The 22,304-nt window shown below is 37.1% G+C and overlaps 1 protein-coding gene across 1 annotated transcript in view; it reads left to right on the forward strand.

The window, feature by feature from the left end:
* Positions 1-22,304, forward strand: part of PTH2R (parathyroid hormone 2 receptor) — a 55,920-nt gene that overhangs the window by 18,200 nt on the left and 15,416 nt on the right. Inside the window, exons 5-8 of the mRNA XM_026492054.4 lie at positions 1,097-1,286; positions 2,478-2,631; positions 10,492-10,552; positions 18,293-18,359. Coding sequence (XP_026347839.3) covers positions 1,097-1,286; positions 2,478-2,631; positions 10,492-10,552; positions 18,293-18,359 — 472 coding nt within the window. The remainder of the gene's footprint in view (positions 1-1,096; positions 1,287-2,477; positions 2,632-10,491; positions 10,553-18,292; positions 18,360-22,304) is intronic.

The following is a 22,304-nucleotide window of genomic DNA, read 5'->3' on the forward strand; positions in this document are numbered from 1 at the left end:
CAATGAGGAGGACTGTCTGGGCTTAATGGACAATATACTAACAAAATAGTATTTCCAAAATGTCTAAATTTAGCTCATTCTCAGTTGGCCTACTCCTATTATATTATGAAATGTGAAAATATATTATTGGATTAAAAATTTTCTCACTCTCTTACACTTGCGTACTTTGTCCTCCCTGGAAGGGAAGTAGTAATAGGGTGATCATTGTATAGGAAAGTTGTACTGTCTTGCGGTCAAGCAATTGTAGAGCTGGGCCAGATTCTACAACCCTTTCTTAGTGTTTCTTTCCATCAAACGTAAGAAAAGGTCTCTTTTGGAGGTAGCTTTTTGTATGGGAAATTAGTAATACTGTATCTACTCCTACGTGTGTTATGACTTAACCTGTGTCTAAGGTTCTTTTATAAACCCAAAGCTTTTTATGTTAATGTAAACTTGTTTACTCTTTAACATTACTAGGACATAAAGTTGTGTAATGTTATCAAAATATTTTACTTTTCCTTGTAGAGTATATGTTGAAAATGTGAAAGCTCCATTTTTTCCATTTTTTTAAAAGATTTTATTATTTATTTGAGAGGGAGTGAGCGAGAGAGAGAGAGAGAGAGAGAGAGAGCAGGAGCAGGGGGAGAGGGAGAAGCAGACTCCCCACCAAGCAGGGAGTCCGATGTGGGACTTGATCCTAGGACTCTGGGATCATGACCTGAGCTGATGGCAGACGCTTAACTGACTGGGCCCCCCAGGTGCCCCTGAAAGCTCCACTTTTAATAATATCTACTCCTTTTCAAAATGGTTCTCCATTAGTCATTTATTATTTTAATAAATAGTTTAGTATAATGGTTTAGTATAATAAAGCATGATAGTTAACTCTGCAAAATCAGGATAAACATGGTAGTAGATCAGGTTAAATTTGAAATTATTTCTCAAAAAGTTACATTTTAGTTTTTGGTCCCAGTTGTTTCAATTGGAAATCATGGGTTTCTGTCTTTGTTCAGGCTTACTATATTTTCTTCTTTTTTGGAGGAGTATGGACTCATATGTATTTTCTTTCCCTTTGTCTAATTTTGTCCAAATCTAAAGACTGAATATTTTCTCTCCATAGACGATTGCACTGCACTAGGAACTATATCCACATGCACTTGTTTGTGTCTTTCATGCTGAGAGCTGTAAGCATCTTTGTCAAGGACAAAGTGGTCCATGCTCACATGGGAGTAAAGGAACTGCAGTCCCTGTTGACGCAGGATGACCTGCAAAGTTCCATAGAAATGCCTTCTGTGGACAAATCACAATATGTAAGTGTTTTCACCATTTTCTCTCATTACTGATTCCTACAACATCACAGACAAGTAGAATTTTACAGTCCACTCAATATTAACTTGTTTGACTTACATAATCTCTGAATTAACCAAGATAGACGACCAATTTATATAATGATGTTTACTGCCTCAATTCTTCCTTAAGCTTTACACCTAATTACTCATCATCTTAGACTATTAAAAGTCTTGAGCTCTTTCTGTAAGAACATTCTGGAATGGAAACTTCAAAAATCACATGACTGGAGTACATTCGATGTATGGCTCATACTAGCTGTCATGGCTTACCATGTTCAAAAGTAAAAAGCCCACTTTCTAAACCGGAAGTGTGTCATTTAAAAGGCCATGACATTTACTTTCTTTATTGTAGATTCAGACTTGTTCCAATATAAGATTCCAAGGTACTTGATTCTGCTCTGAATTGTCCTGGTGTTATTTAGTAAATAGAATCACTTAATAATTCGGTTAATTAGACCACTGATGCACTATATCTGGGAATTAACTATAATAGATTATATGTCTTGATGGTATGAATTACTGCCCTTTTTGTGGCTTTGGCCTTTGCCCTGTAACTTTGTAGTCCCTGCTGATTCTGATTCTGGGCTGGTTTTTGTGACTTGTTTTATCCGATGGAATGAAGTGGAAGTGGTAGTGTGCCAATGAAGGGTCGCGCTCTGTGAGTGAGCCTAGGCGAGATTTAGCAGAGGCTGGCCCACATCAACAGAATCATCTAGCCAATGCATAGGTTCCTAAGATGTAGTAAATGCTTATTATTTTAGCCATTGACTTTTGGGGCATAAAAAAGACGAGAATAAAATAAAATCATGGTAGAATAATGGCTAATATTTCTTCTTTATGCTTTTCTGTACTTTCCTAATTTTCTCTGAGGATCAAGTATTATTTTCATACACAGGAAAAATTAAGGAAAAGTGATTTTTTGACAACTTCTAAAAGAAAAAATCTTATTTAAGCAAGTAGAATCAAGCCCATAGTCTTAGAGATGCTGTCTTAAAATAATTTTGCTCTGGTCTCATTCAACAGTCTTGGCTTTCCTATATACAGGAAACAGATCATAAAAAAGAAATACAGAACTACTTTTTCATGGTCTGGTGTTGCATGCAGTATAATTAAGAGTTCTAATATGATGCAATTCTGGTTTATTTGTAACAGATTGGGTGCAAGATTGCTGTTGTGATGTTCATTTACTTCTTGGCTACAAATTACTATTGGATCTTGGTGGAAGGTCTCTACCTGCATAGTCTAATCTTTGTGGCATTCTTTTCGGACACCAAATACCTGTGGGGCTTCATCTTGATAGGCTGGGGTAAGGTATTTATATCTCCTTTCCCTTTAAACTGGATTATGGATTTCTGTTAAACCTTTCGATGTGGGAAACAGAGGCAAAAGAAAAAATTAAATTTCCTTACTACTTAGAGCCCCTTGACAAGTCCTTGAAACAGGCAGAGTGACATTCCTCTAGGAACTCAAGCTGCCTCAATGTTGACATTTTGCTAAGGGCAAAAGGCAGTCTTAGCTGAACATGAGGCTGACCTCCAGGATCCTGTAAGTCTTCTTTAACATATAAAAAGTCCTTTGGAAACTTCCTTTATCTCTACCCCATAAGATACATGTTAGCAATAATCTTCCAAGCATATGGTCCATTGTTATACATCTGAAGAGTCTCAGGACTGAGTTTTTACTAAAAGGTAATAAATGACCTTTTCTTAACAATAGCTGGTCCCCTAGGGCCCTGGAAACCTTGTTTCCAAAATTCCTTAGGGACTTACACTAGCATTAACCCCTTCCCAACTTGAAAGTATACAATTAGACGCCCATCACAACCTGAGTGCAGCTCTTTCGGCCCATGGGTCCTGTCCCCATGCTTCAATAAAACCACCTTTTTGCACCTAAGACATCTCAAGAATTCTTTCTCGACTGTTTGTTCTGAACCCCAGCCTTTTCCTATATCACCTGTCGTTAGCACACTTTCAGCCATTTTCCTGAAATCTCTCTCCACCTTACCTTTAGACCTCCTTCTTTCTCTTCCATTGTTCATTGGAGAAGGTTATTAAGATCAAGCCTAAAATCCTCCCAGTGGTAACAAACTTTTCACCTTTAACCTACGGTTAGTGTTCTTAGGTCCGATTCTTGAGAGAATTCTTTGGTGGAAATATAAAAGAACACATTGTTAACCATGCACATTTAGAACTGCTATGCTCATGTCTTTTATCAATGTCCTGATTTAGCAATAATTTCATCCTATTTTTATTTTTTAATTTCTAAGCTATAGTGATGAATTGTTTGCGTTTTTAGGATATATGATGAGAATACCAGAAAGGAATTTATAAGACCATCTTGACTGCATTTAATCATATAAATTATAAACTAATTATGTAGACTACCATGTCTTTTGGAAGGAAATAATTCAAATTACTTTCTGCATGAGTAATTAAAAAAAAAGGATATTTAGCTCACATTCCCAAATTGCCTTCTCAGCACTACACTGGGCTAGGCACTAACTCAGCATGCCAGGGGGAAAAGTATGTTACTTGTTCAAATGTAGGAGAAATTGAAGCTCCTATGTGGTTACAATTAAGAAGACTCATGATTAACAATTGCAGATCTCCATTGTTATTTTAATATCCATATTATAAGGTGCTCGGCATAAGAAAAAAATTAACTGAGCCTCTCAAGATTAAATTTGAAGGGCTTTTTTTTTCTCCTCCAAAATAAGAATATTTCTTTGCTTGTTTGTCTTTAATATATTTTTTTAACATTTGAAAATGTGAAGTAGGGAATATTGAATTTCCTGCTAGTTGATGAGTAACCTTTAAGAAGGCAAACGGTCTATTTACTATTACATTTCATTTATTATGAAATGGTTATTGTAAATAAAGTTTTATTTCTGAAGGCAGTTGGTCTGTTTTAAAGCTCTCCCTTTGATTAGCAGTTGCTAAAAAAAAAAAAACCAAAAACAAAAAAACAAACATATTTTATTTTTTAGGATACTTTGGAAATTTCCTGAATAATTTTTGGTAGTTTGCCTTCAAATCAAAATTTTATTTGTATACCAACATAATTATTAGAAGTTGGTAAAGGTGTTGATAGAATATTCAACAAAGGGGGCGCCTGGGTGGCTCAGTCGTTAAGCGTCTGCCTTCGGCTCAGGGCGTGATCCCGGCGTTCTGGGATCGAGCCCCACATCGGGCTCCTCTGCTGGGAGCCTGCTTCTTCCTCTCCCACTCCCCCTGCTTGTGTTCCCTCTCTCGCTGGCTGCTGGCTGTCTTTCTCTGTCAAATAAATAAATAAAATCTTTTTTTAAAAAAAAAAGAATATTCAACAACGAATGTACACATTTGTTTGAGTTACATTTTATATTTTGGATTTCTACAGCACGGGTCATACATAATAAATTCTTTTTTTCTCTATGGACTTACTAGTTCGATAGCCAACTCCCCTAGAACTCTTACTTGGTCTCAATTGATGTGATCGAAGTAGGGTTCCTGAGTGGATGGTCAAGAAAGAATTCTTGAGACATTTTTCGGTGCAAAAGGGTGCTTTTATTAAAGTTCAGGGACAAGACCCCTTTGGCAGAAAGAGCTGTTCTGGGATTGTGAGGAGCAATTGATTATATACTTTGGAGTTGGGGGAGGTAAAGACAAAGGAAGTTTCCAAAAGGATTTTCATATGCTAAAAAAGACTTACAGGATCATGGGGTCCTAGCTATTTTCAAGTTAAGGTTGTTTTTTTCCTCTAGCAAGGTATTAACGTTAAGACAGTTGGGAGTTCCTGGAGGAATGTCAAATTCTGCCTGCCTCAAGTATTTGTCAATGGGCCGCAGGTTATAATGAAGTTTACTTTTATCTACATTTCCTTTTGCCTTGGTTCTTCACATCTTCTACCACGTAGGCTGTTCCTCTTTAAAATCAGGAGTTTGTCTCACTTAAACCCGAGAAACTAGTTTTCAGATCTTTCTATGAAAAACGGAATAATAATAATAATAAAAAAAACCAGTCCAGTGAGCTTCTATGAATTTCTTCCCTTCCTATACAAATTTATTGATTTGTCCACAAGAACTTTGGCATTGGAATGATGACTACAGTAGATAAGCAGCGTTACTTGAAGTGTTCTTTTCATCAGATGGGTTAAGAACAAACATGAAAACAAGTAGGCTTCCCATGGAAGTTTGCTTTGAAAAGCATTTTACTTGTGATATATCACACACAGTTAATTAACCACAATCTAAAACACTAATAACCAATCTTTATAGAATTACAGTTCCACACTTGGTCTACCTTCTGACTCTCTGCAACTCCATTAAAAAAAATGCTCTAGTCTAGATTGTACATAATTATAGTACTATTCTTTCAAGAGTATTTCCCCACTACTGGGCTGCCTGGGTAGCTCAGTCTGTTAAGTGTCCAACTCTTGGTTTCAGCTCAGGTCATGATCTCAGGGTCATGGTCTCAGGGTCGTGAGGTTGAGCCCCCGGTGGGTCCTGCCTCGAGCCCTGCATCAGGCTGCACACTCAGTTCGAAGTCTGCTTGAGGTTCTCTGCCTTTGCTCCTTCCCCCACTCACGCGTGTGCATGCACATGTGCTCTCTCTCTCAAATAAATAAATAAATAAAATCTTTAAAAAAAAGAATATCTCTCCATTACTTAACTGCAGCTACTGTTTAATGAATTAAATACCTAAGTCTATTTGATTAATAGACTATTTTCCCCTCACCACTGACAGTCTGATTTTAGAATATCATTTTGGATTTCTAACTCATTTTTCTAAACTCCGTTAAGAAAAACAATTACCAAAAACATTAGAGCTGCTTTGCAGGATCCTTTGCTAGAGTAATTTATAATGAAACCAATTTCGTACTTTCTTCCAATGATGTGATTTATTGCCTTCACTAGAGAAGAGAACTTGCTTGGATTCCTTTGTTACTCATGGGACCCAATCATGATAATTTTAAGCTCTCTTCAGCTAAATAAATAGTCAGACCTTTATTACTCACATTATAGTGATGTGTGGAGCTATATTATTTACATTGCTTTTGCTGATTCTCAAGAATAAATTGGAAGGAAAGGAAATTACAATCTAAAGAGGAGCAGATGCCATATCTGACCATTAGTAAATTGAAGGCAGATGTTTAAAATAACTGTTTTTACACATCATCACAAAACAAGATGTATAGAGGAGTAAAGGCAGATTCCAATGATGACTATATTTTTCTTTCAACCAACCACATTCTTAATTTTCCCTCTTCTTGCCTCAATTTTCTCATAAATAAGGCACTTTATTCTTGGTTCCATTTTGTTCTTCCAAGTATACATTATTCTTTCTATATATTTGATTCTATATTTAAAACGTGTCAATCTTATTTCTTTATCCTTAATGTGGTAATTTCCCTCTATATTAGCAACCATTCTTAATTTTCAGCTGTCGGAGAAGATGCCAGAATGTACATATTATCATATAAGATCACCTATCCTGATTATGTCATGCAGTCATGTCTCCGCTGCCAAGCTTTCTTGTAGAATATTTTCATATTCTGTATTCTCTGAAAATAATTAGGAGAAGATAATACAGTTCCAGTTTTATTATCTCTGTATCAGGTGATCTCAATTCAGCAATTATTTTTTGATTATCCAGTTGGCAGTAAATATAATTGAAATACAGATATAATGTGTTGAAGTCTCTACACACAATAAGCATGAGTCTGACCCAGTAGGTTATTTTCTTTTGTGTTTGTCTGTTCTGATCATACATATTATATTCCAAATATTTATGAAACCTGTTCTCCAAAAAAATTATTTAGGATAACCAATATAATACCTTTACACAATTAAAAATCTTCAATTGACTTCAAGCAAAATTTAAAAACCTAGAAAGTCTTCTTCACCCTTCCCTTATGATTTTTAAGGCCAGTATTAGTTCTACTGAAGGTTGCTTTAAAGTTAAAATTACATTTAACAATTAGAGTCAATAAAAGATCAATATTTTAACCCTACTTTATGAAAGATACAGAATTTGAATCTCTCTGCTTATCATTTTCCCCAAATTTTTCAGGTGTAATTTGGGGTTTTACTCCTAACCATTAAAGATTATGTAGATTATTACCTCTTTAAAAGAAAACAAATTATAGTCACGTTTCGATTGACATTTGTAACAGTTCTGTAGATTTATCTCCGTGAGTTCACCTGGTTTCAAGATTTTCCTTCATCTCCATCAATTTGACCTTTTACAGTTTCTGCCCACTGGCAATATTTAATTCAGTAAATATATTTTCTTTTTTATTGTAGCTCTTCTGTTTCAGACTGGTCCTTTCTCACAATGCCTTACTCTATTCTTCTACAGCAATTTTTTGGACTACAAATTAGATGTATTTTTAAAATATTTCTTTTGTTTCCTGCAGCAATTCTATCTCAGGAGGAGTAGCTTTTCTAAAGTTCAATAAATAGAAACCTAGGTGATGGATATTGAATCTCAGCAGTCTGTGATGAGTAGTGAGGCAACTGAAAGCATAGCCTAGAACTTCGTGTCTGAGCAGTTAACATAGATGGATTCCTAGGGGAATCGAAAGTTTCTGGTTGGTAAGACACTGTGTGTAGCAAAGCTAGGCATCCTATGTCATGATGGATCTAATTTTTAGGACTAACTTTACACTTTATGATCAACCTGTGATTTCACTATACTAAGTAGTACCACATGAGGAGGGTAAGGCTGAGGTGTGGTTCTTCGAAGCTTCTAAAATATCCAAAACAAGATGAAACTACATAGACCAAGATGAGAAGATCCTTTTTATCCTCTTTGACTTCAAAGCATTTCTGTTTTATGCACTGGGCTGCTGCATACGTTTTTATTTGAAGGAAGGATTTAATTGTTAAAACATTTTGACTAGGATTAGTTAGTCCAAAACCTCATTTTAAAGGAAAGTAGTGATGGAGCCACATGAGAACCCACATCTGTTTATTTTTAAACTAGAGATTGCCTCCCTCTCAGAATCACTTATTTATACTGACATTTTCTGAAGATAACTCAGTTCTCAAAGGAAATGCATATATTGAGTACCATTCAAATTTACATTAAAATTTACTTCAATTAGCGTTTAAATTTAAAATAACATCTAAATTTCAAACATTTCCACCTAGATTTATGTGTTCTCAATTATGTAATACTATGATACTAAGATTGGTGGTCAAAAATCCTTAAATCCCAGAATGGTTTCGATTCTTTTTCCTCCGTGGTTGCCTCTGTGGTAGTTTTGTGAGTGAGAGTCTTCCAAGATGATGAGAAAAGTAATTTCATTAAGACATGTTGTCCGATATAAGACATTTGTTATAATTATCATCTAAGATCGAGTTCCAACTCAAGCCCCATTGATCAGTGTGTATAGAACATCATTCAGGAAATCGCTTGATTGGGAGATTATAAAGGAAGCAAAAGATAAAGACCTGCAAATGAGAAAATGTGAAAATGCTGATCAAAGGCAGGTACTTTTTAAAGTGAGCCAAGGCAGCAGAACAGGAAGGGGGGCTACTTCAGGCCTCTTTGAACCTCCCCGTCAGAAGGAGCTCTACTCCGTTATACAGCATCATTCTTGTTTTTTCTTCGTAGTGCTGATTGATAACCAAAGTTATGTTATTAATCTTGCATCTCCTTCCAGAGTGTGCTTTAAAAAGACAGGGATATTGTTGATCTGTTTATTGTTTTATCTTCTGAAACTAGAACAATCTTTGACACATACATAGGCACTTAGTGAATGGTTATGGGATGGATGGATGGATGGATGGATGGACGGATGGATGGACGGATGGATGGATAGGTGGGTGCGTAGATACATAGGTGGGTAGAAAGATAGATAAAATATGTGAACTGAACCTAAGAAATAACCAGGATTGGGTAGATCTATTTTGACAAAAACAATTTCCTGGTTCATAGAATTCAAACATATTTTTTATGACATTTGAAATTTAGATGTTCTATGCAAATAATAAATAAAATTCAAATGTAGAATCATAAAATTAAATAGCCACATAGGCAGGCTGAAGTTAAATTCAACTAGATGATCACTGAGGAGGCCAACAAGTTTTCTATTGCAGTGTATCATTTTATTTTCACTTTCAGTGGTGGTGTTCTTCATCTGAACCTATTCTTTTTCACTTTTTTTGCTAAAAAAAAATTTGAAAAATTACAAGTTTGTTTTTAAAAGAATTTAATATTGTGTTTAATAAAGAATGGTCTAAGTTAGATTAAAACTTTTTCTCTCCATTTTAAGGTGCTTCTTAATTTCTGCAGTGTTTCCATTATGCTCTCTCTTTCCTTTCTTTAAACCACTTTCATAAATTCCACAGAATGAGAAGTTGTCCGTTAAGTCCTTTGGCCCTGTTTTGTCATGTTCCCTAAAAGTTATGATTTGTGATTTTTTGTGTGTGATGTCAGAGTCTAATCAACTATAACATGAACTGAACAGTCATCCTTTACCGTAGGCAGCCTTTTCGGACTCTTGGAAAGTCCGTGTAATAGATTTGACATTGCTAGCTCACATGGTGTCTAACATTTATGAGGGATACATACCTCACACTCAAATCACCAAACTCACAGAGCAGCCACCCTTCCCTGCAGCCTAAATTCATGTAAATGCTTGTCTTGAGCCAATATGAACTCCCCCAAAAGAGGCAAGCCTGATCAAAACTTCCCAATTTAATAACTTCTCAGTATAGCTTCTCTATGGCTTGCACTTTTTGAATGGCCAAGTTCTAACTTTTTAAAATGACAGCCTCCTGCTGCTCCTGATGACATCTGTCATGTTGCTTCACTCCTCCTTGAAAGGATGCAGCTGTCCGTGTGGCAAGAGTCAAAGTCCATTGCTCCAACCGCTGCCTGCTTCTGGCCCCAGTAACTTCTATCCCCTGCCCGTATAGCTTGATCCTACATCCTTCAAGGGAAAATTGGGCCAACTTTCAATCTTTAGACTTTCAGGAACAAATGACAACAATGTACCTGGCTCATAGTTGAGTGGACAAGAAGAAAACTAAGTGGAATTTCTTGTTGATATATCAACATTTTTCGTGTCTGTTTTTCTCTCTCAACTTTTACCAGTATATTCTTATGTGTGCTGAGTATGAGATTAAAAATTCCCTTAATATTAAAGTAAATATGGTCTCTGAATCTCTTTTTGATTGCAGGGTTCCCAGCAGCATTTGTTGTGGCCTGGGCTGTGGCACGAGCAACTCTGGCTGATGCAAGGTGAGTGAAAAAGGAGAGGTAAAGAGAGAGCTTCAGATTTTCTCAAGACTCTGTCTTCCTGCCTGGAATTGACACTTGCCGCTATTGTTAATTACATGTCCCCTCAGGGATGTCATGTAGGAAATTACCTTGATGTGATCGGAGGCTTTGATACATTACCAGCAAGCTATCCATCCCAGAGCTCATGGAACAGAAAGACTCACAGACCAGATTAGGATGCTTGACCTCTTTAGTTTATGATATCATTTTAAAATATATTGTGAGAAGCAAAGGGAAAGAGATGGATAAGTTAACACACAGGTTATGATGCAAGCATGTGGAAGGACCACACCACCTGAGTCCCAGGATGGGCAATATTCAGATCTCCTCTCTCAACCTGTGCCACATCCGCCTTCCCCACTTGATGGTGTGGGTATGAAGACCAGAGATGGGGTTGTAGCGAGGAGAGCCACAGACAGAAGGTGTCCTGGGCCAATGACACACGTTTGCTTTCTCATATTGATGGGAGGCAAGTATGCCTGGTCATAGCTGTAGTTTGCCAGCTAGTCTACTAAACAGCTCTAGGTTTTATTTGTGTTCCTTGGGCAACGGATATGTGGGCATGGGTTTCACCAATCAGGGGCTAAATTAAGATGTCAAGAATATTGAGCACTTCCTGTGTATCAGGGATATTTTATGCCTCAAAGATTTGGTGTATCATGAATATTTACTTATTGATTTATTAAAATTTTATTTATTCATTTTAGAGAGCGATAGAGAGAGAGAGTGCAAGTGGAGGGAGGGGCAGAGAGAGAGGGAGAGAGAGAATCTCAAGCTGACTCTGTGCTGAGCAGGGAGTCCTACGGAAGGCTTGATCTCACAACCCTGAGGTCATGACCCGAGCCGAAACCAAGAATGGGAAGCTTAACTGACTGAGCCATCCAGGCGCCCCAGGTATATCACGGATATTTAGTGCCCAGTTATACTTATATTTAACACATATGGGCTCCACTATCACCTACTTATTTGAAGTAGGTGATAAACCATCCCCCCCCCTTTTTTTTGGTCTTCTATGGCATAATTAAATGTTTTTTAAAAAATAAACACATTAGAAGTGGAATCCATCCTAGTGATTCACTAGGATTTTCAAGTAGCCAGGGGTTAATTTAAAACAGCATTTTATTTTATTTTAGATTTTATTTATTTGTTTGAGAGAGACTTAGATAGTGACAGAGATAGCAAGAGAAAGCATGAGCATGGAGGAAAGGGAGAAACAGGCTCCCTGCTGATCAGGGAGCCTGACGCAGGACTCTATCCCAGGACCCTGGGATCATGGCCTGAGCCGAGGGCAGAAGCTTACCTGACTGAGCCACCCAGGCGCCCCTAAAGCAGCATATTAAAGTACAGGGCAGTGGTGCTGAGTGATAGTGAAGGATGCTTTTTCTCAGACTTAATTCAAGTCTTGGTTCAGCTATTAGTTTTGAGACCATGGGAAACACACATGACCTCTTTGTATGTCCATTTCTTAATATAGAACAGAGATAATAATGTATAAATGACATTAATACAGACAAACCATAGCACAGAGCCTGACAGCTAGGAGGCACTAAACGGGAACATGATGAGGAAGAGTTCAGGTGCAGGTAACTCACAGGCCTGTTCTGCTACTTCTTGGTTCTCTGACAACAAATGCACTACCTGACCTCTCTGAGCTTTGTTTTCTCATCAATAAAATGTGGGTAAATGAATATTACTCTTCACAGGGATGTAGTAAGATTGAATGAGAGAATGTATATAGAACACCCTAGGGCTTAGAATAGTAAGTATTAAATACTTATTGGCAAGTATTATTCCCTTAATCATTTCATTAATTTATACCTATACATGATATCTGATCAAAAATAATGTTTTTGTTTATTGTTATTCCATTAGAAAGCAGGACTTATCCTTTCATTAATCCTAGCTGATGATATTTATCCTATCAAGGCAGTGGAACCTTGATTCTGCTAAAGTAAGAGCTTAAAAATGAGGCTGGAGATGAGATGGGGGCCAAATCTTCCAGACCTTTATAGGTCATACTATGATGGTTAGGGTTTTTTTCAGTGATAATGACAACAAGTTTGCATTTTATAAAGATCATTACCAGCATGCAGAGGAAAAATTGGAGAAAAGTAATAATAAAGATGAAGCTAGCATTTTTGAATGATACCCACATTCCAGGCACTTTCTAAGGGTTCTGCAAATATTGATTTAATTGAACTTTCTCTTAACCCTATGAGACCCCAAGGTCAGAAAAGTTGTACCCGGCATTGCTTTAGCCACAAGTGATAGAGAAGGAATTTGTCTAGACAGTCAGGCTCCAGAGGCTCAATAAATACAATGGGCAGACTAGAGGTTTCTATTAAGATCAGTGGTATTTATTTTCTGTGGAGGAGGAAGGTTGTAGAGCGATTCCTTTTACAATATCACTGACTGCTGCTTACCCTTCAGTGGCTTAAAGACCCCCGGTAATGAGGAGTGCATGGTGGACAATGCCCATTGTACATTGGACAGTTTTTCTTACCTTCATTATATCTACCCTTTGTCCTTCTACCACTTGTAGTTCCTCCTATTCTCTTAATCAGAAATAGTCCATCACCTATTACGGACTTTTCAATAGTTCAGTTTTTTGCTGAGATATGAGTTCAAGCTTGTGCATTTGTATTGCATGTAAACATACAACGTTGTCTCCTAGCACGTGTGTTTCTCATTCACGTGATAAAACTGTAACTGCATTTCATGGTGTTCAGAAAGGAAAACCATAACTACAAGGACTCTGTCACTTCAGTGTGTTTCAAATGCACTCTTCCCCCATGTAAAATCTTCCTTATCAACTTCCTGTAGCATTTTGTTTGTAGATTCTATAATTATCCCTTTCTTATATACTATCCTATTTCTCGTGATGTGCATGTGGAACTGTCAGATTTAACAACAACAACAACAACAACAGCTATGAATTACAAATGGGCAGGGATGAAATTCTGTGTTTTACAATAGAGAACTCTCCAATGCTTGCTGGTCAGTTCTTATGAATCTATTTGGCTATTTCCTCGATTTGCTAAGTGTCTATTGAGCAAAGATGAAGTTTGACTCAATGCAGCTTGTGAGTTACTATGAAATGTATTTTCTAATCCATTCGTTATCTGTGGCAGTTTCCCTCAGTCTCAGCCTTCCCATTTGTAAAATGAGAATATTTGTGGCTATGAGTAAGATTGAGTCTGCAGAGGCTAGATTTGAAAATCAGATAAGAGCCCATTTATGAAAGGGCTTTGGAAGCTCCAGCTTCTATACAAATATGGCGTTAATAATTGAGGGATAATATTATCAACATTAGCATCATTGCTGTACGTGTACAATGATACTGGAAATGTCAAGGAAAACTTACAGTGTCTGCTATTTGATTTCTTGGGGGGGGGGGTTGAGTTAGTAAAGAGGTACTAGATAATGCTAAATAATTTTACCCTGAGATGTGGAACCGTGTAACTTAGATTTGGAATTTTAGAGAAGGTAAATCCTAAGGCATTTTTTGGCTCAGTCCCCTCATTTGGGAGATGAATAAAAGACACAGAGACATCAGGTTGCATCTTCAAACCCTGTAGCAATTTTGACTCATTCAACGTTCCAAGTCTTGAGCCCAGAAAGCAAGCAAATATATTCACAATGCATTTTATATTGAATTAGGTATTTAGTTTTCTTAGTTATCTTGTATTCTTTCTTGAAAATCATAAATTAAACCATAAACCATTAATAGTCATATGTATTTTCAAGCAAAAACTATTGTTTTTCAAGGAAAACAGTTTATTGTTTTTGAGCTGAAGAATCCTTTAGGTACATAATATTTTTAAAAAAATTCAACTGATACTGAATATTGCTCTAAAACAGTTGAATTAATGTAAAAAAATTAAATGAAAGTTAGAGCATGTGACTCCTCTTGCAAAATATTTATTCCTATCAACTCGGAATAAAATCTTGAATTCTATAGTGCCCTGATCTGAGCGTGATAATTGGGTTAAGGGGTCATTTTATGTTTATTTTGCATATAAAATAAAACTGTATTATCACATACATGGCATGATTTCAAAATTGCCTAAGTTGATTTTTCATGGAACTTAGCTTGTCTCTAGATAGAAAGTTTTTGTGGGTTTCCTTGAGGGTAATCTGACCTACATATAGTGCTCTGTCCCAAAGTTCAGGTAGAGAGAGACCTTGAGCATCTCCAAAGGACAAATGGGGTCTCTGCTCCTGTCTCCTAGAAGAGTTTGAGATTCTTCCTTTTCTGATCTGGCCTTTCAAAGCTAGAACTCTGATTTTCTGTGCATCTTGGCCATTTAAAGGTAAGCAGATCAGATCCAGTTTTGGAAGACACTCTAAATGCTATTGAATATACAAAGGAAGTCTTATAGTTCTAAAATTCTATCAAAAGTTATTTGGCTAAGGTAAGGTAAAAGAGTTGGATAGTTTTGATTGGACAAATGAGCTTAAAAAGTGAGTATTTTTGTTTCTCTTTCTTTTTATTGCAAAAGCAAAACACCTTATATGATACCTTATTACCTTCCTCCTGCTCATGCAAAGGAAATGGAATGCCTGCAGGAAAGATGGGTCCCATAATGCAAAGGACCAAGAAAAGATAGGGGCGCCTGGGTGGCACAGCGGTTAAGCGTCTGCCTTCGGCTCAGGGCGTGATCCCGGTGTTATAGGATCGAGCCCCACATCAGACTCCTATGCTATGAGCCTGCTTCTTCCTCTCCCACTCCCCCTGCTTGTGTTCCCTCTCTCGCTGGCTGTCTCTATCTCTGTCAAATAAATAAATAAAATCTTTAAAAAAAAAAAAGAAAAGAAAAGATAGCCTCTATCATGTCTAGGAAATCTGCATGGCTCTCAGAGCTTCTGTACTTCCTCTTCTCAGATTGTGAGTTGTGGACACAATGCAGTGTTCATTTCCCTGGATCCCGCCTGCAGAACAATGCATTTCCTGCTCCCAATTCTGACTGTAGAGAGTCCTACCTTCTAGGCAGACCTCTGTGCTTCATCCTCACCTTTCAGAACTGCATTTTTACTGACACTCATTTCTGCATTTTCTAGTGTTAAAATTTCATTTACAAAGTCTGAATAGAGGGTAGTTTCTGAGCCATGTTACCAAACACAGTGTGAGCTGGGACAGGGAAGAATTAATGAAAAACAAGGATTAATAGCATTTTCTTAAAAAAAAAAAAAACCTGAAATCTCAGTCGCCTTTCATATCAAGGAGCAAATTTGAAGCTTTGACATTGAAAACTACCAAAGTCAAGTTTTTCCTGTTATTAGGGGTAACTGGTTTTGACCTATTTCCAAATATAAGTATTTTGCAGAGCTGGAATTGTGCAATTGAGTTGCAATGTGTTAGGAGACACAATGATGAAATGTTATTGAGTCAAAGAGAGAAGATTGTGAAGATATTACCAAATGTCAAAGAAAAAGAAAATTTACAGAATCTAGGAGTCTTGTAGCTAGTGAATCAGTATTCAATTTATATTCCTATAATAATATATGCCACTTTTCATTTAGTAGAAAACCTTTTTAGGGCAGTGTGATAGATGTTCTGCACAACTCAGGAACACTCTTTTATCCTTCTTGTCTGGTTGAATAATGTGAAGCGTAGACATGTGCAGATAATGCTAAGAAATGTTTAATAATGTGCAAGTGCAAAATTTCCCTGTCTTTGATATTTCCATGTCTTTGATATTTCCATGTTATGCAAACTTCACGTCCATTGACTTTGCAGATTTCAATGTGGTGGGGCTGAAATTACACTTTGGTCTTGAGGTCTAGTTGATTCAATTGTGGTACATCCTTCCAATGGAATGCTGTGCTACTGAGCTGTCTTGGTACTGATATCAAAAGAAATTAAAAAAATACACTGATAAAAGGAAAGAGACAGTTGCAGAACCGAGTATACACTGCATTTTTTGTAGGGTAGGGGAAAATAAGATTGTAATATTTGTATCTGTAAATGCATAAGAAAACACTGGAAGCATATCAAATAAACTCATAAAAGACATTACCTATGAGGAGAGAGGCAGGGGCTGAGGAAGATAGGAACATGGGAAGGACTGAGATGTCTCAATGGTTGTCTTTTTATACAGTTTGATTTTTGAAATGAGAATGTATTGCCTATATAGAAATATTAAAATGTAAAAATAATATAGTCATTACCCATGTACTGAAAATGTTTCACCTTCAAGGAATAGTTGAAATAGCTTTTTATTATCCAGAATTTGTTCATTAATTTAAAAGTAACTTCTTGATAAGTTTATCGTCTAGAATTAAAAAATTATCATTATATCCCTAAAATTTCTTTATAAAATTTCACTTATTATCCCCACAATCAGTGCTAGGTGTTATCTAAGAAGAAAGAAACTGAGGCTTTTATTTATGTATCTTTCATGTATAAAAACACTTTAAACTGCTACTTTAAGATTTCAAGTGCAACTAGTTTTTCTCAACACTGTTCCATTTATTCCAGTGTAAGAACTACATCATAAACCAGACTGAGCGAGATTGAGTCAAACCTATTTTGAATTCAGTTCAATGCAATAAATATTTGTTGACTGCCTATATGCTCTGTTATTCTAGGCACCTATAATACATCAGAAAATAAGAACAATGATCCCTGTTCATGGAGAAAATAAATTCTAGCTGGGGTGGGAGTGAAGCAGAGGATAAACATAACAAATAGGTAAATTATATGGCATTTTCACTAAGGACTGCTAAAAACGAACTTTTAAAGATAAAATCATGGATTTTATGCAGATATAAAATGAGCACTTGTCAAAGATTTTTTAACTCACTAATTATTGAAGGAAGCAGTAAGATGTTATTAACTTGTTCAAAGAAGAAATAAAGAAATCACATGCCTGTATTTAGCAAAACGAACACCGAAATAAATTTATAAATGCATGCAACAATTCAGTATTCACAAGGTAAGGATCAATCACATCCCACTGAACACACCAGTTTTCATTTCTATGCACAAAAACCATTTGCATCTCGCTTTCTGTTGCATTCCTACCAACAAAAATCATTTGCATTACTGTCAGCTTTCTATTGCGTTTTGATGGATAAGAATGACACGCATTATTGTCAGTATTCTGCATGTGGAGGTATAATGTAAAATTGCTGGAACTTCTGGAAGTAAGAGGACTTTATCTTCTAGTGATAAGAAAAATGAAATATCAGGTGCACCACATTTATCTATTTATTTAGGATTATTTCAGAGAGAGAGAGAGAGAGAGTGGGAGGGAAGGGCAGAGGGAGAGGCAGAGGGAAAGCAGACTCCCCACTGAGTGTGGAGCCTGATATGGGGATCTATCCCAGAACCCTGAGATCATGACCTGAGCCAAAACCAAGAATTAGACTCTCAACAGACTGAGCCACTCAGACGCCCCTGTGTGCACCACATTTAAAAGACAATAATTTTTTGTGGCTCTGGAAATGTGGTTTTAAATCTTGTTGCTATAAAAATAAACGATATTTATAATCCTTTATAGTTAATTGTATAGAACCCAGGACCCGTTATATATTTTTTTTACTGGTTTGAGTGTTTTATGAGATTTCTTTTTGTCGACTTATTTTTTAATCAAGAACTTGAGACTGGAATGTTCAGTTAAACTTAAAATGCTACTTAATTCTCACTGCCTATTTGTTTTGCCAATTTATTCACGAAAGTTCTTTTTCATGTCTCAGATGCTGGGAACTTAGTGCTGGAAACTTCAAGTGGATTTATCAAGCCCCAATCTTAGCAGCTATTGGGGTAAGTGTTAAAAGCCTGTGTCACGGAAAGAAAGAAAAAGGATGCTGCTAAAACCAGAAGAAAGTGTTGTCTCTCTTTGTTCTACAAAGATTTAGGAGACTTACATTACAGCAATAGCTGTTGGGAGAGTCTGGGCTGGGGATCATAGCCATACTCATGGCAGACATGGAGATCCATGCAGAAAGCACAAACCCTCCGTTTAACCAGCTAGTACTTGAGTTTGATTCTGGGGCTTCAAAATACCTGTGAATATTTCAATATTCAATATATTGAATATTCAACAGTTCAAGCAGTTGGAAGGTCCTAAAACTCTTCCCCCTTTACATCCATTATGTTAGAGCTCCACTTTACCATTCTGATGGTAGTAGGTCAGGAGAAGGAGACAAATAGCCAGAGAACAGAGGAATTACGAGAGAGAGAAGAATGATAGTACGATTCATTATAAAGCATTGACTAGAGCTTACTTGGCATGCTGTCCCCAAGGAGTGAAGATGATTCCCTATGGAAACATATCCCACAGAATCCTGTCTGATAGGTCATGGGAAAAAGACTGGAGTAAGCAATGCCTATTGCGATGACCTTTTCTGCCTGTAGTATTTCACCTGCATATTACACTGTGTGTAGTGAAAGGAAACAAAGCTACACTTCTTTGTGTCTAACATAACTCCCCAAAATGTTTATTTTTTATTTCCCTTGAAGACTTTATCTCAAAAGCTTCTCCATGGTTTGATGAAGAAACTATACTTGCATTAATTCATTATTAACATCTTAAAAAGAGGACCTATGTTCCCATATTAACTGTTAAATCACTTGAAAGTAATGCAACAGCCCAATTTTTAACTAAATTTTTTTTTTTGGTCTTTGTTCTCCAGTTTCTCGCTCTTCTCATTTTATTTTCTACAGCATAATGCATCGCCGGGTTTGTCATTACATTGCCATGCTGGGCAGGGGACAGCTATTAATGGGATTGAGGTTTCGTAGGATCTATCCAGAATCAGAGAAAAACTTATTTATGTCATAGGAAAAATGCAGAAAGATAAATAGAGAAGCTTGAAAAAGACTCTTCATTTCAAACGCCCATTGAGTAAATGTTTATAGGGGGAAATAAAATATAGAATGCTTTTAGAGAAGCCAGTTTGTATCCTTGCGAAAACAGCCTATTAGCAGATTAGACCCCATTCAGTGACCTAGGAGAGGCTGGAAACGGACTGTGGATAAATGAATGAATGACTTAAATTTATGAACTCTTATCATTTTAATTTTAATGAAGTACTGCTATCTTATCTAGTGATAAACCCTCCCATCAAACCATCTAGTGATGAACTATGTCCCTGAGGAACATCAGTGAACTTAAAGATACAAAGTACCTTTATAAAGTAATGTCTGGTGTTTCCTGCTCTGCTTTCCCTTTTATCCAGTGATACCCTGTGCTCATTTGTGCCTCCCAGCCTTTCATTTTCTTTCTTCCTAGTTTCTCCTCCACTGTGTTTGCTTGTCCATCCGCTTCCCATCCTCTTTTTAAGGGGATAACTCAGGTCTTACTACTTTTTTGTGTCCTCAGTGCCTTGTACTGGAATCATGAAATAAGAGATAATTAAATATTATATGAAAATGTAGGCAAATTTAAGAACATTAAGTTTGAGTTTTCATTTGATGAAAAGAAAAGACATATTAAAACTCCAAGAGATCCTTGTAAAATTAAGAATTGAAGCAAAGGACAGTGGACAAAAGTAAATCATAGGACGTCTTCCATCGAAACAGTTGATTTTAAACCAAAGCTTTGTTTTTTGTTTACAGATCTTAGTTACTCACATTGTCAATACGGATGAGAAGTGTATTTGCTGAGGTTTCTAAATTGCAAAGAAAAACAGTGAAGTTAGGTGATTATAGAGGTTCTAGAAGATTCCCCATTGAGGAAAGAGAGCTAGAAATGATGGTAAACTCAATGCACGTGCATTTTAAAGAAAACAGATGGAAGCCATTTTTGTCTTCTTGAATTAGATGATGATACCTCCAAAGCAAGAATTCTCAAGTGTTTTTCCAGTACCATGACATCCATTTAATCTCAAAAATCATAGTCATGATCTTGGGGTTGTGAGATGGATCCCTGCAGGGCTCTGTGCTCAGTGGGGAGTCTGCTTGAGATTCTCTCCGCCCCCCCCAATGCGTGCTCCCTCTCTTTCTAAAATAAAGAAATAAATAAAATCTTCTAAAAAAAAATCAGAGAAGTTTCAAGAGCACCTTTCTGTTCACAGAGTTACCTTTTTGTTTAAGTATTACAATTCATTTATCATAGTTCCCTTTAAGATTCCCTCCTTTTACTGTAGAACCAGTCTGTAACGGAAGAGATGTGGCCCGAACCCCATCCCGGCATTTTGAGTGAGGTGCTCCTTTCTCTCAGCTGTTCAGTATCCTGAAGCCAGGAAGGACGATGCAAATAATAACAAGCTCTGCATAGTGCCAGGCAGTGGGCACTGTTCTTAGCGCTTTATTGACATAGGTTTACCTGATCTTCTAAATGAAGAAACTGCCCACGATCACACAGCTAGTGAATGGTGGAGTGGGATTCTAACTTCAGGGTCAGTGTCTCTACCTAGTGAGCTCCCTGAACTTAAATAAAATCCAACATTCCCAATAGTCTAGGGAAGACCCTGTCCCTCGTGCCTGCACCCTTTACATGCAATACCTCAGCCACGTTGTTTTCCTTTCAGTTCCTTGAACCTGTCCACCTCTGCCTCCTCAGGGCTATTCCATATTCTGCGCTGTACCCCTGGAAGCCTGCCATGTGCTTCTTTCTATTCCTTGCTTTAAATGCCACTTCTTCATTGTGGCCTCCTTGATGCCTCCGATCTAAATTAGGTCGTCTGTTACAACCCATAGAGCAAGGTGAGGTTTTTCCTTCTCAAGATCATCACAATGCAGGGGCGCCTGGGTGGCTCAGTTGTTAAGCGTCTGCCTTTGGCTCAGGGCGTGATCCCGGAGTTCTGGGATCGAGCCCCACGTCGGGCTTTTCTGCTGGGAGTCTGCTTCTTCCTCTCCCACTCTCCCTGCTTGTGTTCCCTCTCTTGCTGGCTGTCTCTCTCTCTGTCAAATGAATAAATAAAATCTTTAAAAAAAAATCATCATAATGCATAAAACTTCTGATTGCTGAATGTCTGTCTTGTGCACTAAGCTATAAGGTTTATGTGAACCAGAACCATATTTTCCCTAAACTTCTACATTTCTAGTGTCTAGCAAACTTCCTGGCACATAGTGGCCACTCAATAAATGGTGAAAAAATAAAACCCGTGTACAAAGTAGATGCCCTGGGAAGCTGGTAAGAGGGAAGAGGTGAAATAAGAGCACAAGCCAAGTTCTGTATGATTACAGAACCTCTGAGTTCATTTCATGCAACCTTTTCATTTCTAGAGAAGGAAACCAAAGCCCACACAGATAAAGGTCACAGAGCTAGTGTGACAAAAGAAAACTATAACTACATTTTTTGACCATGTTCTTTTTACTTGCACTCCAAAACAGGTCAAGATTGTTTCTTGAATTTATGGGGGAAAGATCCTTCCATTTTTAAGATAATATTTATAGCTTTTTTATATATTAACTCTGGATAAAATATTTGTTTTTCAGACTTGCATTATATGTAGCATGGTTTTATGTAAATAGATATGCTCCATATATGCTATCAAAAATTATTTGCAATACTTTATTTAATTTGAATTTTATTTTTTTAAAGATTATTTATTTTAGAGAGAGCAAGCATGAGTGGGGGGTGCAGAGGGAGAGGGAAAGAGAGAATCTCAAGCAGACTCCCCCCAGACACGGAGCCCAATGCAGGGCTCGATCTCACGGCCCTGAGATCATGACCTGAGCTGAAATCAAGAGTTGAAAGCTTACCCAACTAAGCCACCCAGGCACATCACTGAAACTTTTAAATATAAGTTGGATCCCTCA

This window comes from Ursus arctos, unplaced genomic scaffold (genome assembly GCF_023065955.2).
Source record: "Ursus arctos isolate Adak ecotype North America unplaced genomic scaffold, UrsArc2.0 scaffold_1, whole genome shotgun sequence".
In the NCBI taxonomy this organism is placed as follows: domain Eukaryota; kingdom Metazoa; phylum Chordata; class Mammalia; order Carnivora; family Ursidae; genus Ursus; species Ursus arctos.